Below are 16,844 nucleotides of genomic sequence, written 5' to 3' on the forward strand. Positions count from 1 at the left end.
TAAGAGATAGTATTAGATTGCTGTCTCTGAAATTTCACAGCAGCACATAAGTTCCAAAACTAATAGCACCAAAGTTAACTTCAAAATTGAACTTTAGCACATAAGTTCCATAGTTACAAATTTCATTTATACATGGCAAATCCATCACTATCTTTTAATAATAAGTAATGATTGATGAAACAATTCGTCCTCCCTACATTGTTGTATATGTATTCTTCTCTTTTCTAATGTTTGGACATTGGATATGTCATATGTGACAAAAGAACACGACAATGGGTAGAACATTATTATATTTATCGATAATCTTGAACTCGTAACTGAGATACTTTGAGTATTTAGATTTTAGAACTGAAAAGAAGTATTCATGTGTAACCATTTGAACAAACAAGTATAAAATAAAATAACATAATAATTCATTAAAAAAAGTATATCAAATCAAATACAGCGAAATTTGTATGATACATACAAATACAAACAGAATACAAGTATAAGAGTATAAACTGTAACCAAAACAGGCAGAGAACTATGACTACGAGACCAAATCATAAAAAATTTGGTTCACCAAAGGGAAACGATGCGGACAGACATCTCTGCAAAATGACAAAACAATAGAAGGGTAATATGGTAATTTAAGATCGTGGGATGGGCTTGATAGTAGTTGGGCCTTCTTCTGGTTCAATAACGCTTAAGCAGTACCGGGAACTTTTGGGTATTCCGGCATCTTGGGTAGCTCAGGCTTTGGAATCTCCGGCATTTTGGGAAGCTCAGGTTTCGCAATCTCTGGAACCTTTGGGAGTTCAGGCTTTGGAATCTCTGGGAATTTTGGCAATTCAGGCTTCTGAATCTCCGGCATTTTAGGCAACTCTGGCTTTTGAATCTCTGGTACCTTTGGTAACTCAGGCTTTGGGATCTCTGGCACCTTAGGAGCCTCAGGCTTCTGAATCTCTGGCACCTTGGGTAACTCAGGCTTTTGAATCTCTGGGAACTTGGGCAGCTCCGGCTTCTGAATCTCTGGCACCTTGGGTAACTCAGGCTTCGCAACTTCTGGCACCTTAGGCAACTCCGGCTTCTGAATCTCCGGCATCTTTGGTAGCTCAGGCTTCTGAATTTCTGGCATCTTAGGTAACTCTGGCTTCGGAACCTCTGGCACCTTAGGCAACTCTGGCTTCTGTATCTCTGGCATCTTTGGTAGCTCCGGCTTCTGAATCTCTGGTACCTTAGGCAACTCCGGCTTCTGAATCTCCGGCATCTTAGGTAACTCCGGCTTTGGAACTTCAGGCATCTTTGGCAACTCGGGCTTTGGAACCTCTGGCACCTTAGGAGCTTCAGGCTTTTCAGTCTCCATCAACTTAGGCACATCATGCTTTGCATTCTCTGGAAGCTTGGGCAGTTCAGGCTTCTGAATCTCTGGAAACTTGGGCATCTCAGGCTTCTTAATCTCCGGTACCTTTGGGAGCTCAGGCTTCTGAATCTCTGGTACCTTTGGGAGCTCAGGTTTCGGAATTTCTGGAAACTTGGGAAGCTCAGGCTTTAAAATCTCTGGCATCTTTGGTAGCTCCGGCTTTGGAAATTCAGGTAACTTGGGCATCTCTGGTTTAGGAAACTCCGGAAACTTTGGAACTTCGAATTTAGGTAGCTCAGGCAACTTTGGCATCTCCGGTTTAGGATGCTCCAATAACCGGCGAGCACCAACTGAGACCGGATCAGCGAGCAATGCGATAAGACATATGATCAGAAGTGGTGACGAGAAAAGAGCAGCAGAGAGACTCTGCTTCATCGGTGCCATGTATGCGCTTGCTTGACAACTCTTTTAAGTTTTTTTCTTCTTTTATGTTATGCTTCTTTTGCTTTCTTGTGTTTGTTGTTGGTTTGTGTTTGTGATGAGATGATTATGGTCTTTGATTCGAATGGGTATATATAGGTGTTTTGAGGAAGAAGAAAGATGGAGTTTGGTGGGAAAATTATGTACATAGCTTTTGAATATAATAAAGTTTGTTTAACCTCTCTATCTGTATATCTATTTTGTCGTTTTTCAGTTCTTGTTGAATTTTAGGTTTTAGTGATTACGTGTTCATGTTTTAGCTATATACGTAAAATGGCTTTTAAAACTTTGTAAAACTAGAAGATCCCAATTTTTAAAATAATATGAGGCACAATCATACAAAAAAAAAAGAATTAAGATGAGACTAATTGATCAGATTATAGAATTGTTGAACTTCGAGATATTTGGATAATTGAATTTGGAATAAAAGCTCCAATGAAACAAAACTAGTTTCAAATCATAAATAACTTCGATGATTTGCAAGTATGAAACCATTAAAAAAATATATAATGTTTAGGTTTTGGCCGGTAATCTACACAACGACTTGGATCGTTTTTTGGTTGTGTGTATGTTTGTTCTTTGTCATCAAAGTCATATATGTACAAAATGTATTATTTGATATTGATCTTCAAAATCTTTTTACAAAAGAAAACTTAATTAAGAGGTTTGGGTAAAACCGTAAAAGTAAAACTATCAAGTCGGTAACAAAGATTCCTTAAATAAAGTTAACTTGATCTCTTTTCTAAACAAAAATCTTATGCAGCAAAAACAAACCTGAGCAGATTACATGCTTTTTTTTTATACTCAGACGTCCATCGCAAGGTGTATGTATATAAAGGAGTGTTCATTTGGTTCCACCATAGATGAGAGACTCATGCATGCCTTTCTTAAGTTATTATAAGCACCTACAACCGGATTTTTATTATTATGATACAGAGGATTACATACCGTTCAAAGTGCATTTTTGCGCCAAAATACATCAAAATCTACATTGATCAGAAGAACAGCATTGTCTAACTATGGTATAAACAACAACAAGCGATACATAAACCTAATAGGGCCTAAGGGAATCACAAAACAAACCGAAGACAGAGACAGAAACAGAACAAGCTTTACTTGGACTAAGCAGGCTTGAGTTCAACATGCGCAACATTTGCCTTCTTTTTTTTTCCTTGCATCATCACCATCATCATCATCATCATCATCAGAAATTTCTACAATGTCATCATCATCATCAGAAATTGTGACATGCACATCATCATCATCGTTTCTTGGAGGAGCCTTCACGCTTGGTTGCTGATTAGTAGATGATCCTTGCGCAGGACAGACGAAGAGAGGTGCAACTGGCGACCAAGTCAAGGTTTTAGCATGATGATCTGGTATCCGTAATGGGAACACAGCACATGAATAAGAGTAAACGCCTTCGCCATTACTCTCCACCGGTGGCGTTTGCGTTTTAACCGCAGGAAACGCTCTCCTACATTGCTGACACCTCAATGTACATTCCTCGTAACGCTTAGGGTACTCAAAAAGCGATAAGCAAAACGGACAAGCGGTCCAAAAGCTCGTAGCCACAGGAGTCACCGAGGTCTCAGCTTGGCTCTGCAATGGCGAATCTTGAACGTCCTGCGTTTGACTATAGGGTTGACCAGTTTGACTCATTTGTAACTCTAGATCGTACATTGACTTCCTTGGAGGATCAGAGAGGACAGACCAAGCATCAGAGACCAGCTTAAGAGCTTGATCGGCGAAAGGGAGACGATTGACATTGGGATTGAGTAGAAGAGCGAGTCTACGGTACTGAGTCGCGACGTGTTCGGCGTTTCGAGTTAAGCGGCCGAGTCGGAGTACAGCGTACCAGTCCGGTAAGATGGAATCTCCGACGATAGATTCACCGGCGAGGAGAGTGTCGGAGATTGCGAGGATATAGTCCGCTACGTATGTTCGAGACGGGTCGGCTTTGCATGCGCGGATGGCAAATGTCTTTGCTCCATGGAAGTCACTTGAAGCCAAGAGCTTCTCCGATGTATCTAGCCACTGATCCGCCTCCGCTCTGTTATTATCGCCGCCGCCGTTCACCATATCTCCGTCACTCTTTTTTGCTCCTTTTTATGTTCTTTGCGTTAAATACAGAGCTACTTTGCAAGTGGACCAAAAGGACTTTGTAGATACTTAATATTTACATTAGCAGTCGTAATAAACATATGGATCACTAAGGGTACTTTTGTCGTTTGTAATTGTGGCCTTTTTATGATACTCACTTTTTCACCCACATGGCCACATGTTCGTCTAAATATAGGCAAGTTTGTAACCATTTTTGTAGATAGGAATTAGTAACCATGGCATTCAAATAATTTTCGCCTAACAATACGGTTTTGATAATTGATTAACGTGAAAATTTATCATGAGGTTAAACGGTAAGATCGGAAGCGGTGAAAGACTGTGTTAACAGCCACACATGTTCCTCTATTTCTTTTTCCTCGCCCTCACACTTATATGATCAAAGGACAGATAAAAAAAGTCTATTAGAGGATCGATGAAGAATTAAAGACATCGATTGTAATAATGGATGAAGAGTATGATGTGATTGTTCTTGGGACTGGTCTCAAGGAGTGTATCCTTAGTGGCCTCCTCTCTGTCGATGGCCTCAAGGTACATCTTCTTTGGCTATTCATTTTTAAAATGCGAGCTTGTTTTTGTGCAATTCGCATCCAATGAGTTACTTTTACATTTGGTTCTCCCATTTGTTAAGAATATGATATTTACTGCATTATATTGGGATTTTAATAGGTACTACATATGGACAGAAACGACTACTATGGAGGAGAATCAACGTCTCTTAACCTCACTCAGCTATGGAAGCGTTTCAGGGGAAGTGATACTCCTGAAGAAAATCTCGGAGCTAGCAGAGAATACAATGTCGATATGATCCCAAAGGTACATTATCTATATAATGCATGTTTATTTGTATGTGAATTCATATACGTACTGTATATATATATATATATATGATTTGAATCGATTATTAATGGTGAGTAATGTTTTCTTGATCTGCAGTTTATTATGGCTAATGGACTCCTTGTTCAAACCCTAATCCACACTGATGTTACCAAGTATCTTAACTTTAAGGCAGTCGATGGTAGCTTCGTTTACAAGAAAGGCAAGGTAGTAATTTAAGTATAGTTTATCCTGGTTTTTCTTTTTGGGTAAAATTAATTACTCTGAGGTTCTGATAATGTATTATATACGAGTGTCAGATCTATAAAGTCCCAGCCACTGATGTGGAAGCCCTGAAATCGCCATTGATGGGTCTTTTCGAGAAGCGACGTGCGAGAAAGTTCTTTATTTATGTGCAAGACTACGATGAGAAGGATCCTAAGTCTCACGAAGGACTTGACCTTAGCAAAGTCACTGCTAGAGAGATCATCTCGTACGTAAAACAATTTTTCCTCCATCTCAAGTCATTATAGTTTCTTGCGTTACAAGCTTTCTCTCTGTTTCCTTTCAAAACAGGAAGTATGGACTCGAAGATGATACAATCGACTTCATTGGCCATGCCTTAGCGCTGCACAATGATGATGACTACTTGGATCAACCCGCCATTGATTTTGTTAAGAGAATCAAGGTAAACTATTTTATTTTCTTCTTCAACAACTAAAAGTTCTGAATTTAATGTCATTTTTGGTTTTTGTTATCTGGTGAAGCTCTACGCGGAATCTTTGGCTCGATTCCAAGGAGGATCTCCTTACATCTATCCCTTATACGGACTAGGAGAGTTGCCACAGGTTCTCGTTCACTCTATTCTCATAAGCCATGAAACATATCAGGTTTCATATGAATTTATGCCTTTTTCTCTGTTTTCGAATATCTATTTCTATTTCAGGCTTTTGCGCGTTTAAGCGTATGGTGGTACTTACATGCTCAACAAGCCTGAATGCAAGGTTATAAACTACCTATAACCTCGTATTTCTCTGTTTTATCTATTAGATAAGAGGTCTAATCTAGTATATAAATATGATATTTATTAGCACTTTATAAAGATAAGACTCATGAATCTTTAGGATTATCTCTAACAGGTAGAGTTTGATGGTTCTGGAAAAGCTATTGGTGTCACTTCTGCAGGAGAAACTGCTAAATGCAAGAAAGTTGTCTGTGATCCTTCTTACTTATCTGACAAGGTAACAACAATGAACCAATTTCACTAGCAGTTACTGGTTGATTCTTGTACAGCCTAGCTAGTTACCTTAATTCTTAAGACTGATTCCTTGTCTTTCAGGTTAAGACAGTTGGGAAAGTGACTCGAGCGGTATGTATAATGAGCCATCCTATTCCAGACACCAACGATGCTCACTCGGTCCAAATCATTCTTCCTCAGAAGCAACTCGGTCGCAAATCAGACATGTAAGAAATCGTAATCAAGAACACATTCAAGTTTATAGAAACATGGATCTCAGTTCTTTCTACTTTGATATAGTTGAAGTTAGATCACTGAGGTTTTTTGAATTTTGCAGGTACTTGTTCTGTTGCTCATACGCTCACAATGTGGCACCAAAGGGCAAATACATAGCTTTTGTGTCAGCAGCAGCTGAAACTGACAATCCAGAGGAGGAGCTTAAACCTGGAATCGATTTGCTTGGACCTGTTGATGAGATCTTCTATCATTCTTATGACACATACGTTCCAACCAATAATCAAGAAGAAGATAACTGTTTCATCTCTGCTGTAAGAGAGAATATCAAAAATACAAACATATAACCTAAGCAACGTGTTATTTTTCTCTGATGTTTCATGTTTTGTTTTCTTATCAGACTTATGATGCAACAACACATTTCGAGAGTACAGTTATAGATGTACTTGAGATGTACACCAAGATCACTGGAAAGGTATGACCTTAGTACTATGTTTCTTGGTTTCACATGTAAACGCAACATTTTGAATACTGAGATTAACTACTGACTTTTGTTGTTGTTGCAGACTCTTGATTTGTCTGTGGACTTGAGTGCTGCAAGTGCCGCTGCAGAAAATTGATAATTTTCTTTTTGTTATTTCGCTGAGTGTTTTTAAATTTCAAGTGACTTTCTCTTTTTCTACTGGATTATTTACAATACAGTTCAAAGCAACAGAAGTTTTCGATTTTTGTTCATCTTAATTAAAACATTGGTTGATTTTGCTTTCATTTGTAATTTTTTGAATAATTCAGTCCATATTATGACATTTTAGTTACATTTTGTCCTTGGTTAACATTCCCAAAAAGTTCAGAAATCTTAATTAAAAATTTCTGTATTAAAACAAATGGAGAAATGTAATTACATATTCAATATTTTGTTTCATTCAAATATTATTTCTGTATAAACCAAAATGATCGTGTTTCTGGTTGTTTCTGCATATTAAAAATTTAGTACCAATGTTTTGATCATACAACAATTTGAGAAATAACATTTTTCCGGTTTTTCCTTACTCTTTTTATTAGCGAACCAGAAACCAATTCATTCTTAACCCTTTTGGTTTCCTCGAATTTGATGACGTCTTCACCTGTGATGTACATTAATTCGGTCTATCTCGGTTCGAGTTAATTCGAAAAATAGAAATATAAACCGTTCATTGGTCCGATTCGGTTATTGAATAATCCCCAGTCCTTATAATACGACACCGTATGCAAAACCGTTGGTGATTTCATTCTTTCTTCATCAAGGAGTGGTGTCGTTAGAGAGAGAAAAAAGAAATAATGGAGGGAAAGAAGTTCGAATCTACCGCTCGTGCGCCGCCGCAGTCGTTAACGGCACCTCCGGCAGGATATGCAGTGTTTCGCATTCTATGCGACGTGTCTCAGGCCGGTGGAAGAATCGGAATATCTGGAAGAGTGATTCATCAGCTTCAAGAATCAACGAAATCCAGAATCTGGTTCGAGAAGGCTCCTCTTGATTCTCAGTACAGAGTCATCACGATTCTCGCTTATGTAGGTTCGACGTTTAGGTTAAACTTAGGTGTTACTGTTAATAACGCTAGCAACAGAGAGAAGGAGGCTCAAGAACAAGAAGTTGAAGTCTCCAGAGCACAATTAGCGTTGATTAGGGTTTTCGAAGCTCTAAATGTCGGATTCAGGACTATTAGTTCGGTCTCAGTGATGATGTTATTAGAAGGGAGCCATGTGGTTACTGTGATAGGTAAGGGTGGTGAGTTGCTGGAGATGATATGGAGAGAAACTGGTTGTAATGTTGAAATACGCACACATGATTTGCCAAGTTGCGCAAAGCCTGATGACGTGATGGTGAAGGTATCGAACTTTTGATTTCAGTTTTTTTGTTTTCTTGATAAGGGTACCACTTAGTTTCTTTTCAGTATTTAGCAACTGTTCTTTGAAAGAACTGTGTACTAGTCAAATTTGTTATGTAGATATCAGAATTTTTACTTTCTCATGCTGATCAGTGGACGTCCTAACAAATGTGGCAGATCGAAGGAAAAGTTTTGGCAGTGAAGAAAGCTCTAGTATCCATATCCAGTCGCATGCAAGCATGTAAGCCGATTTCTATGGCGTCTTTGCACAAGCATACTGAGGCGATTCCCGATGCTTTACGCAGGCCTATGGATGTGGTTCCACTTCCACGAGATGCCCTGAGTAGGGCTTTTGGTTCAATCACTCAGCCAAGGATAGATTCTCTTTCACAGTACCGCATTTCTGATCACAGACTCATTAACTCTGCTTCAAAGAATCACCCTGTCACCATTAAGCAGCCTCTTCAAGAATCAGAAGATGATATCCGAAATGTGGTTCTGAAGATACTCTGTCCGAAACAAAGTGCTCGTGCTCGTTCTGTTATCAAGACTCTTCAAAATGTGAGAGATGCCTCCATAAGTGTGAGTGATACACTTTCTGACTGTGATGAACGCTTAATCACAATTACTGCATCAGAGGTTGGTTTTTGCATGCTTACCTCTTAATTCTCATATCTCTCTGTTCTCTGTTTACTTAATTTGTTCTATCTAATTTTATTATTCTTGGTTGATGTTTGTTTGCTGCTTGTTCATCATGTAGAACCTTAAAGACGAAGACTCCCCATCCCAGAGAGCTATATTCCTTGTTTTCAACAAACTATACGATATTCCCACTGAAAAAATGCTAGACAGTGCACATAAATATACCACTGCACGACTCGTGGTCGGTCCATATCAGGTTGGATTTTTGCTGGGAAAAGGTGGTTGTACAATTTCTGAAATGCGAAAAAAGACTGGCGCTTCTTTGAATATATTGGAGGTTGAGAAGAACCCCAAATGTGTCTCAGAACACGATCAAGTTGTGGAGGTACACCACTTTGAAGCCTTCAAGTAAAACTCTTATAGAGAATTAAATACACCGTAATTTTTTTAAGTGTCTCTTTCCTTTTACAATAGATTTCAGGAAAGTTACCACAAGTGAAAGGAGCCATTTACCATGTTACCGAAAAGCTCCGCAGTACTGCAACCAAAAGGAAAGTTACCTCTATACCAGGGAAACGAATATACCTGGTTCTTAAGATACTTTGTTCGAGAGAAAGTGCTGGTGGTGTTATTGGGAAAGCTGGTACCATTCTCAGGGATATTCGAATTAACACAGGGACCTCCATATTTATGGGGGATATACTTGCTGACTGTGATGAACGCTTAATTACAATTATTTCATCAGAGGTTGACTTCGACTCTTCTCATTTTTCATATCTTCTAGCTATAGTTTATTTTCTTTTATCAATATATATGTTCATCATGCAGGACCCTGAAGACAAAAACTCCCCAGCCCAGAGAGCTATGATCCTTGTTTTCACTCGAATATATGAGATTGCCACTGAAACAAAGGATTTTGACGTAAGGTCATCTATTACTGCACGGCTTGTGGTCCGCACATATAAGATTAATTGTTTTGTGGGAAGAGATGGTTGTATAGCCTCTAAGATACAAAAAGGAACTGGGGCTAAAATAGAAGTATTGGAGGTTGAGCAGAACCCAAAATGTGTTCCAAAGAACACCGATCAAGTTGTGCAGGTACTAAAAGTTTCCTTATATTTATTGTAACTCTGATTGGTAATCTCTTTATAGTAGTGCTTGGTAGCCTCTATAACTAGCTTACATGCTTCTCATGATTTGCTGCATTGAGTAACTGATATTTGAAGTCTTATATTTGTAAAAAGGGGTACATAAAAATTGGTACGTCTTCAACAACGTAGCTTTCTATTTTGAACTGTACCAACAAGGCAACAACGTAAAAGTTGGTACTTGATAACTAACATACTTTCTAAAGAGCTCTATGAATTGCAACTTTTATTTTTGATTCCGTAAGCATTGCCGTTTTATTTTGCTGTATGCCTTATATATATTTTCCTTTCCACATAGATTTCAGGAGGGTTCTCAAATGTAAAAGAAGCTATAAACCAAGTCACCAGTAGGCTACGAGAGAATCTTATCTTTCATTCTTTCGAGCCTGTTGATGCTGATCCTTGTATTATACCAGAAGATCCATCTCCCAATAGGGTCAGTCCCACGGCTCTAAATTTTGGTCGGTTGTCAACCATGGATCTCAATGATGCTTCCCATTACTCAAGTCAAGCTGATCCATATGGGTTGTGGGCGTCACGGGTATGTCTTCGTCTCTTTCTCTCTACTTTCTCACATAACAAAACCACTTGTGGATGCTCACTGAGGGATTAGAGGATGAATTCTGTACAACTACTACACATATATAATAGATGCAGAGTCTCATCAATCCTATATATATATATTTCACAATTTAAAATTTAAGTTTGGTTTCTTAAGCTGATATACATAGTAAATGAATACAGACACCTTCTGCTCCAAGAGGTGTATATGAATATGATGGCAGTGGAGGATTATCTTCTACAAGGGATGACCTTGGATTTTACAGGTAACATAACAGCTAGATAGATTATGAGAGAGTAACATTGTCCTTATTCTAAAAATCGGTGTTTTTGCAGTGGACTCAGAGCTTCCAACGTTACAAATAAAACTGTGCAATATAGAGTCTCAGAGAATGCTGTGAACTCTGTGTTTGGTGATGGACATAATGGTCACACTCGTCTACAGGAACTGTGTGAGGTTCGTAACCCATATTCTGCACACAAAATCTTTCCTTGATTACTTCATAAAATCGTTTAGAGTACTACTATAATTTAGGTACTAGATACAAAATGGCCAAAATATTATTTTCATAATCAAGATATATTTAGGCTACCTTGAAAAACAGAGTTGTACCTTATCATTTTTGGATGTTCTCTAATCAGATATCAGGTGCGAGAGTCATACTCCTTGAATCTCGTCTAGGAACAAGTGAAAGGATCATTTCCATAACTGGGACACCTGATCAAATCCAATCAGCTCATGACCGTCTTCTCGCCCTTTTCTACGGGTATAATCATCATCGATGAGAATAAGACTCAACCTAAACTAGAACCCAAATATTTCTTTTTCTTGTTTGGGATCTTTTTGACTCTCTGTACAGTTTGTCTATAAGTGAAGCTTTTGTGTTAAGCCTCTGAAAGAAAGCTTTTTCATACATTGTGAACTTTTGATAAAACAGTTCTTCTAGTTTTCGTTAGTTTGGGATTCGGTTACAGTACGTGTAAAGTAAATCAATGCAAACATTAAAAACGTTTCTATAAAGTGGAAAATAAAAATACACTAAAACCAGTGTTCAAGAAACTGGGCGGTGATCCAGCGCCTAGCGACTAGAACGCCTAATCGGGACTTAGACGGTTTTAAGCGGTTTAGGCGTTTACAACATAAAAAATTATATATATCAAATTATGTATAAATATATGTTAGAAAAAGAAAAAAATTATAAATTGTAAACAAAATTAAGAAAAACACATTTATTTAAATTATATTAACAACATATAAACATTTATAATTACGTATACATATATAAAACTTGATAATTTAAATATATATAGTTAAAAATCAAAAATAAATATTAAAATTAAATTAATGTAATTTTAAGCGGTTTAGGCGATCATCTAGGCGTCTGTTGAGCGTCTAGCGCCTAGACGGCGCCTAGGCGAGCGCCTAGACCGCTTTCTTGAACACTGACTAAAACACAACAAGGGTTGAATTTTTGATGGGCCAGTCAAAGCCCAATTCGCCGTATTTAATTTCATCTTTTTTTCCGGAGAAAAACAAAAAAAAGGAAACTAAATTTGGGTTTGGAGAGCAAGAAACGTGACGGGCAAGGGGGAATATTCTCATCTAGAGAGTTCGATTCGCAAGTTGTAACCAACAAAAGGTGGACACGTGTAAATCTTCCCGTGGTCTTCACCACATCTGATTATTTCGTGTTCTTCTTATAAAGTACATTTCGCCGGTCAGGTATCTATTTTTTCTAGGTCGTAAAATACCGTAAAGCTTTCGCCGGATAATTAAATTCTTCAGTTAATCTTCAACAACACCTGAGATTCAAAAATGCCTCGTGGTGGCTCCGGTGAGTTTTCTCTTTTCCGATTTCTCAGATCTCTTCCTTTCACATTTCGGAATTTTAGGGTTTGCATTTGCATTTGCATTTGCGAATGCTTTTAGTCTAGGTTTTGTTCCTGGGTTTATGAAATTCATCTCCTTTGATGTTGCAATTTGGGTTATATCTTCCGGTTAGAGAATATTTTAGTCTCCTGAGCGAGATTAGGGTTGATGAACACGACATTTTTTTTAGGGTTTATGTTTTGTGGTGGCGAGTAAGAAATTGATTTTGTTTATTAAATTTTTGTGTGCAGGAAGATCTGGTGGGTATCGTCCTCCTCGCTCTACATCTGTACGAAGCCCTCCTCCTCAAACTGGTATATTTTAATAATAATCCAAGTGTGTAGGATTTGTAGATTTGCTCTGTTATGTAATTGTGGGTTTGTTTTTTTCTGGGGTATCAGTTAAAAGTGCTCCTCCTCCAGCAACAGCTAAGCCTAATGGTGGTGTTGGTATCTTTGGCAGTCTTGGCTCAACCATAGCTGATGGTAATGTGCTTTTATCTGATTTAAAAGCATTTTGTTTCATTGATTAGTGGTTTGGTTTCTTATGAGCTATTGCGTATTTGGAAACTAGGTGTGGCTTGGGGTACTGGAAACGCATTTGGACACAGGATTGCTGAATCTGTGTTCGGCCCACGAACCATTAAGGTCGAAACCGTTGCTTCTCAGGCTGCTGCCCCTGCTTCCCCTGTTGCCAATAGCATGAGTGCTTGTGACATCCAGTCTAAGGCTTTCCAAGATGTAAGCTAATAATAACACTAACACTTTCTTTATCCTCTTTTGTTGATACCAATCTTTTCTGAGCATTTGTTTCAAAAACCTAGCTTAGTGATTGTTTATATATATTAGTGTTGAATGTGAATCAGTAGCTAGATCGACATTGGTCTTGTGTTGATTGTTTATAGTTTGTTTGTTGATTTTTGATGAATACTAGTGTATGTGTATACGAGGTAATCTGGTTGACATTGGCTATCATCTTATTGTTTGTGTGTAGTGCGTCAACAACTTTGGAAGCGACATCAGTAAGTGCCAGTACTACATGGACATGCTGAGTGAATGCAAGAAGAATTCTGGTTCCATGATTTCTGCATAAGTGTGTTTCCGCATCAACTAGTCGAGAAGTCTGCGCTAAGATCAGTTCTGGTGTCTTTAATATTTAGTAGTTGAAGTCTCTGATGGTTTTCCTTTTCTTGTTGAAAGATTTGGGATCTGTTATGTGTTTTTTTTTAACTGGTTGTATGGGATCGTTTATGTTAATGATGAAAAATGCAATGGAAAACTATATTCTAATTGCTGAAACCTACTTATTGGAGTTTGTTTGTGTCATTCATTCTCCAGCTTTGTTTCAAGACTGTGTTTCTTATCTTTAGATGTACAGTATACAGTACTTGTCAAATCTAATGCCTGTTCTGTTTGCGTTAATTTCAACTGGATAGCCGGGTTGAGAGGAAAACGACGGTAACTAACAATGGTTTTGGTGGTGATGAGATCGGCAACATTTCAAAATTCTCAGCAACTTTAAACTCTTTAGTATATATATAGAGTTAAATTCTCTCATTTCAAAAGCTCAATTATTTTAGCAGTTGATTTTCTAAACCATTGGGCAAATAACATCTAAGATAAATTAGTTGAATTGTTTGTATGCAGTTGACGTACCCTGCAAGCTGCTTGTTGAACAATACTTTCTTAATTACAATGCCCTATGTTTTCTCGGCTTGGGGCACAAGTGTTGTGTTGGGGAAGATCAAATATCTCACGTGTCACAGTGTACATTTTTAAATATACTTATATATCTGCTTAGCTAGATTTGTTTGACTCTAGAAAAAGATTTGGTTATCGCCGGATAATTCTTCACCCAAAAATTTCATAATGCCTAGACGCAGACATGAAGATGGTGAGACTTTTTTTTTCTTTCATATTTCAGATGTTGAATTTGGTTTTGAAGACGTTTGGGTCTGTCCTGTACATATGTTAGATTTTTTTGTTTATACTTCACCAAATCTAGGGTTTCCGATGATTCTTCACCCCTATGCTTCTTGTGTTAAATCTTCGAGAGTTGATAGTTTGTCGATCGATTGAGCAATTATTTTGGTTTAAAAGTTTGTTGATCTCGGTTTGTGCAGCAAGATCATCATCCTCATCCTCATCCTCATCCCGTAGCTCGCCCTCGCCGCGTCGGACTGGTAAATAAACTTATTTGGAAATTATAAGCTCTCTTCATACCTTTAGAATCAAAATTTAACAATAGTCTATGCTCTTTATATGTTTCTTGTTTATTATATTATGTAATGATGTTCCTTTTTTTCCAACTCGGTTGTGTAGAAAGAAGATCTTCCTCTAGTAGTAGCCCTCGTCCAGCAGCTTCACGCAGCCGATCTCGTGACACTTCTGGTAAATTTCATTTTTTCTACGATATTATTTCTCATGGATCAACGGTTATTGTTGTTTTAATGAAATCGAATGATGTCTCTTGGTTGTTCAGGCAGCAGCAGATCTTCTCCTCGCCCTTCACCTCGACCTCGACCTCGACCTCGACCTGCACCTTCATCAGCATCTTCTACTGCTCGCTCTTCACCTCAACCTCGACCTGCACCTGTAGCAGCCTCTGCTCCTCGCTCTTCACCTAAACCTCGACCTGCACCTGCATCTACATCTGTATCATCCTCTGCTCCTCCACCTGCACCTGCACGCAGTTCATCTTCTCATACTGGTATATACTTCAGTAGCACATCTGAAAAAAATTGTGTTTTAAAAGACAATGTCAGTTTTCAAAGACTACTGTTCAAATAGCTCAAACTAATTTTTCTTTTATTTTTAAGACACTTCTTATTATGTCATTTTCTGTTTTCTTCGTCTTCCATCTCACCATGGTAGTATTTTTACATTAGATCGCTTACACTTATCCATGTGATCATTTACAATTTGTTTTCTTGGTTGTGCAGAAAGATCTACTACGCCCACGTATAGTTCTAGTAGAGATGGTGATTCACACAGAGCAAAAAGCGATAAAGATGAATATTCTCTGTTTCATAGCATACTTCGAAGTATGCGTAGGGTTAGTAGCGATCGGGCTAGTCGCAATGATCGGGCGAGTAGCAGTGATCGGGATAGAGCTACTAGCCATGGTGAAACTCAGTTTAGGAACACGGTTCAAAGTAGGCGCTTTAACTATTCCATTTGCCTTTCTTGGATGATTTTAAACATTTCTATTTATATAATGATTTGGTTTGATCCGCAGCTCTATTGTGTCCAGCACCCCGAGTGGTCTCTAACCCTTTGCCAGCTGCCATTAGTCCATGTGATACTCAGAGCAAAGCTTTCCAAAATGTAAGTTAGCTTCCCTATCTTTTAATCTCTGTTCACACATATATAATGATATGTTTCCAGACTTCTGCCTATTCAAAATGAACCTAGCTAGTAGATAGGCTTACTTCAGGATTCTGTTTTTCGTTCTTTTATTGTTGAATCATAATATATTCAAAGCTTTTCTTGTTTGTGTGTAGTGCCTCCACGAGTATGAAGCAGACATCAGTAAGTGTCAGTTCTACATGAGCACATTGTCTCAATGCAAGAAGAATTCTGATTTCAAGTTGTACGATGTGGCTGGCGATGATCCGGCTAGTAGCGTCAAAGAATCTCGGTTTCTAATCTTTGCTAGAGGTATTCACTTTAATTTAACTCTATTTACAATAAGTTTTAAACCCTTTTTAGTTATAGATAATGATTTGGTTAAAATCCGCAGCTGTGTTGTGCCCACGAGGAACCGAGTTGGTCTCCCAGGCTGCCTCTATAGCCCCTGTTGCAGCTCCCGTAGCAGTTCCCATTAATTCATGTGACACTCAAGACAAAACTTTCCAAAATGTAAGTCTAGAGTACAAATATTCCAACCTTTTTGCTATATTCACAATTAGTCTAGACTTACGTTGAGTACTCAAGACTCTGTTTTTTGTTACTCTAGACTAATGTTACGAAGCTTTTTTTTTTTTTGTGTGTAGTGCCTCCACGAATTTGGAACAGACATCAGTAAGTGCCAGCTTTACATGAACATGTTGTCTCGGTGCAAGAAGAATTCTGATTCCTAGTTGAAGGCTTAATTTATTTTTTCTTTCCCGTTAGTCATTGTTACTTATTTTTAATCAAATAGTTCTTGAAGTTTGTCATCAAAGTGACTCTGGGTTTTTATCATAATCAGAAGATGGATTCTGCCGTGGTTTTTTAGTAGGGAGTTTCCAAGAACATTAGGGGTATTGAAAGAATATAACAAATAAACGGGCGAATAAGTATGTGTACTGTACATACATAAACTTGTTTACATATATACTCGATCATCATTACTAATTTCCTAATGAATTAGATAGAGATCTCTAAATCCTAAACAAAACAATCTATAAATAATTTTTCTTATTAGGTCAATATATAAACATGTATACTCGATCATCTTTATCAATTAGATAGAAATCTCCAAATCCTAAACAAAACATTCTATAAATAATTTTTCTTATTAGGTCAATATAAACATGTATACTCGA

At 37.9% G+C, this 16,844-nt stretch overlaps 5 protein-coding genes and 1 pseudogene across 7 annotated transcripts; 4 read left to right on the forward strand and 2 right to left on the reverse strand.

Annotated features, from left to right (window-relative positions):
- Window positions 1-391: 391 nt before the first annotated feature.
- On the reverse strand, window positions 392-2,077 carry LOC104769139 (uncharacterized). Its single transcript, XM_010493281.3, has one exon. It carries the CDS (start codon window positions 1,784-1,786, stop codon window positions 686-688), a length of 1,101 nt encoding a protein of 366 aa, XP_010491583.1. The 5' UTR covers window positions 1,787-2,077; the 3' UTR covers window positions 392-685.
- A 645-nt stretch (window positions 2,078-2,722) lies between these two features.
- LOC104769140 (uncharacterized) lies at window positions 2,723-3,973 on the reverse strand. Its single transcript, XM_010493282.3, has one exon. The coding sequence runs from the start codon at window positions 3,902-3,904 to the stop codon at window positions 2,960-2,962; it is 945 nt and encodes a 314-aa protein (XP_010491584.1). The 5' UTR covers window positions 3,905-3,973; the 3' UTR covers window positions 2,723-2,959.
- Window positions 3,974-4,313: 340 nt separating this feature from the next.
- On the forward strand, window positions 4,314-7,047 carry LOC104769142 (guanosine nucleotide diphosphate dissociation inhibitor At5g09550-like; annotated as a pseudogene). Its single transcript, XR_015592112.1, has 11 exons — window positions 4,314-4,474; window positions 4,613-4,759; window positions 4,880-4,987; window positions 5,080-5,252; window positions 5,336-5,447; window positions 5,527-5,607; window positions 5,706-5,763; window positions 5,899-6,000; window positions 6,099-6,223; window positions 6,334-6,705; window positions 6,797-7,047. The product of XR_015592112.1 is annotated as a guanosine nucleotide diphosphate dissociation inhibitor At5g09550-like (transcript).
- A 500-nt stretch (window positions 7,048-7,547) lies between these two features.
- LOC104772177 (RNA-binding KH domain-containing protein) lies at window positions 7,548-11,232 on the forward strand. The gene is made up of 7 exons (XM_087505800.1): window positions 7,548-8,096; window positions 8,273-8,734; window positions 9,566-9,835; window positions 10,184-10,426; window positions 10,630-10,712; window positions 10,783-10,903; window positions 11,089-11,232. Exons 1-7 carry the CDS (start codon window positions 7,548-7,550, stop codon window positions 11,230-11,232), a joined length of 1,872 nt encoding a protein of 623 aa, XP_087361926.1.
- A 750-nt stretch (window positions 11,233-11,982) lies between these two features.
- LOC104769143 (uncharacterized) lies at window positions 11,983-13,614 on the forward strand. Its single transcript, XM_010493283.3, has 5 exons — window positions 11,983-12,281; window positions 12,568-12,630; window positions 12,718-12,801; window positions 12,890-13,056; window positions 13,310-13,614. The coding sequence occupies exons 1-5, from the start codon at window positions 12,263-12,265 to the stop codon at window positions 13,406-13,408; spliced, it is 432 nt and encodes a 143-aa protein (XP_010491585.1). The 5' UTR covers window positions 11,983-12,262; the 3' UTR covers window positions 13,409-13,614.
- A 123-nt stretch (window positions 13,615-13,737) lies between these two features.
- Window positions 13,738-16,533, forward strand: LOC104769144 (uncharacterized). Of its 2 annotated transcripts, XM_087505257.1 has the most exons (9): window positions 13,738-14,209; window positions 14,439-14,498; window positions 14,638-14,706; window positions 14,798-15,025; window positions 15,258-15,470; window positions 15,554-15,642; window positions 15,819-15,975; window positions 16,058-16,176; window positions 16,311-16,533. In XM_087505257.1, exons 1-9 carry the CDS (start codon window positions 14,185-14,187, stop codon window positions 16,395-16,397), a joined length of 1,047 nt encoding a protein of 348 aa, XP_087361383.1. In that variant the 5' UTR covers window positions 13,738-14,184; the 3' UTR covers window positions 16,398-16,533. The 2 variants fall into 2 exon arrangements, with proteins under 2 accessions (XP_087361383.1, XP_087361382.1); XM_087505256.1 differs by having other exon boundaries at window positions 13,738-14,498.
- The last annotated feature ends 311 nt before the right edge of the window (window positions 16,534-16,844 follow it).

This window comes from Camelina sativa, chromosome 20, assembly GCF_030686135.1.
Source record: "Camelina sativa cultivar CO46 ecotype springtype chromosome 20, ASM3068613v1".
Lineage (NCBI taxonomy): Eukaryota > Viridiplantae > Streptophyta > Magnoliopsida > Brassicales > Brassicaceae > Camelina > Camelina sativa.

Coding starts and splice junctions, on each gene's coding strand:
- LOC104769139 (XM_010493281.3), bottom strand. CDS start 1,786: ATGGCACCGATGAAGCAGAGTCTCTCTGCTGCTCTTTTCTCGTCACCA.
- LOC104769140 (XM_010493282.3), bottom strand. CDS start 3,904: ATGGTGAACGGCGGCGGCGATAATAACAGAGCGGAGGCGGATCAGTGG.
- LOC104772177 (XM_087505800.1), top strand. CDS start 7,548: ATGGAGGGAAAGAAGTTCGAATCTACCGCTCGTGCGCCGCCGCAGTCG. Junction 9,836..10,183: donor ACACCGATCAAGTTGTGCAG/GTACTAAAAGTT, acceptor CTTTCCACATAG/ATTTCAGGAGGGTTCTCAAA. Junction 10,427..10,629: donor ATGGGTTGTGGGCGTCACGG/GTATGTCTTCGT, acceptor AAATGAATACAG/ACACCTTCTGCTCCAAGAGG.
- LOC104769143 (XM_010493283.3), top strand. Junction 12,631..12,717: donor AAGCCCTCCTCCTCAAACTG/GTATATTTTAAT, acceptor CTGGGGTATCAG/TTAAAAGTGCTCCTCCTCCA. Junction 12,802..12,889: donor TGGCTCAACCATAGCTGATG/GTAATGTGCTTT, acceptor TTTGGAAACTAG/GTGTGGCTTGGGGTACTGGA.
- LOC104769144 (XM_087505256.1), top strand. CDS start 14,345: ATGCTTCTTGTGTTAAATCTTCGAGAGTTGATAGTTTGTCGATCGATT. Junction 14,707..14,797: donor CCGATCTCGTGACACTTCTG/GTAAATTTCATT, acceptor TTGGTTGTTCAG/GCAGCAGCAGATCTTCTCCT. Junction 16,177..16,310: donor AAGACAAAACTTTCCAAAAT/GTAAGTCTAGAG, acceptor TTTTGTGTGTAG/TGCCTCCACGAATTTGGAAC.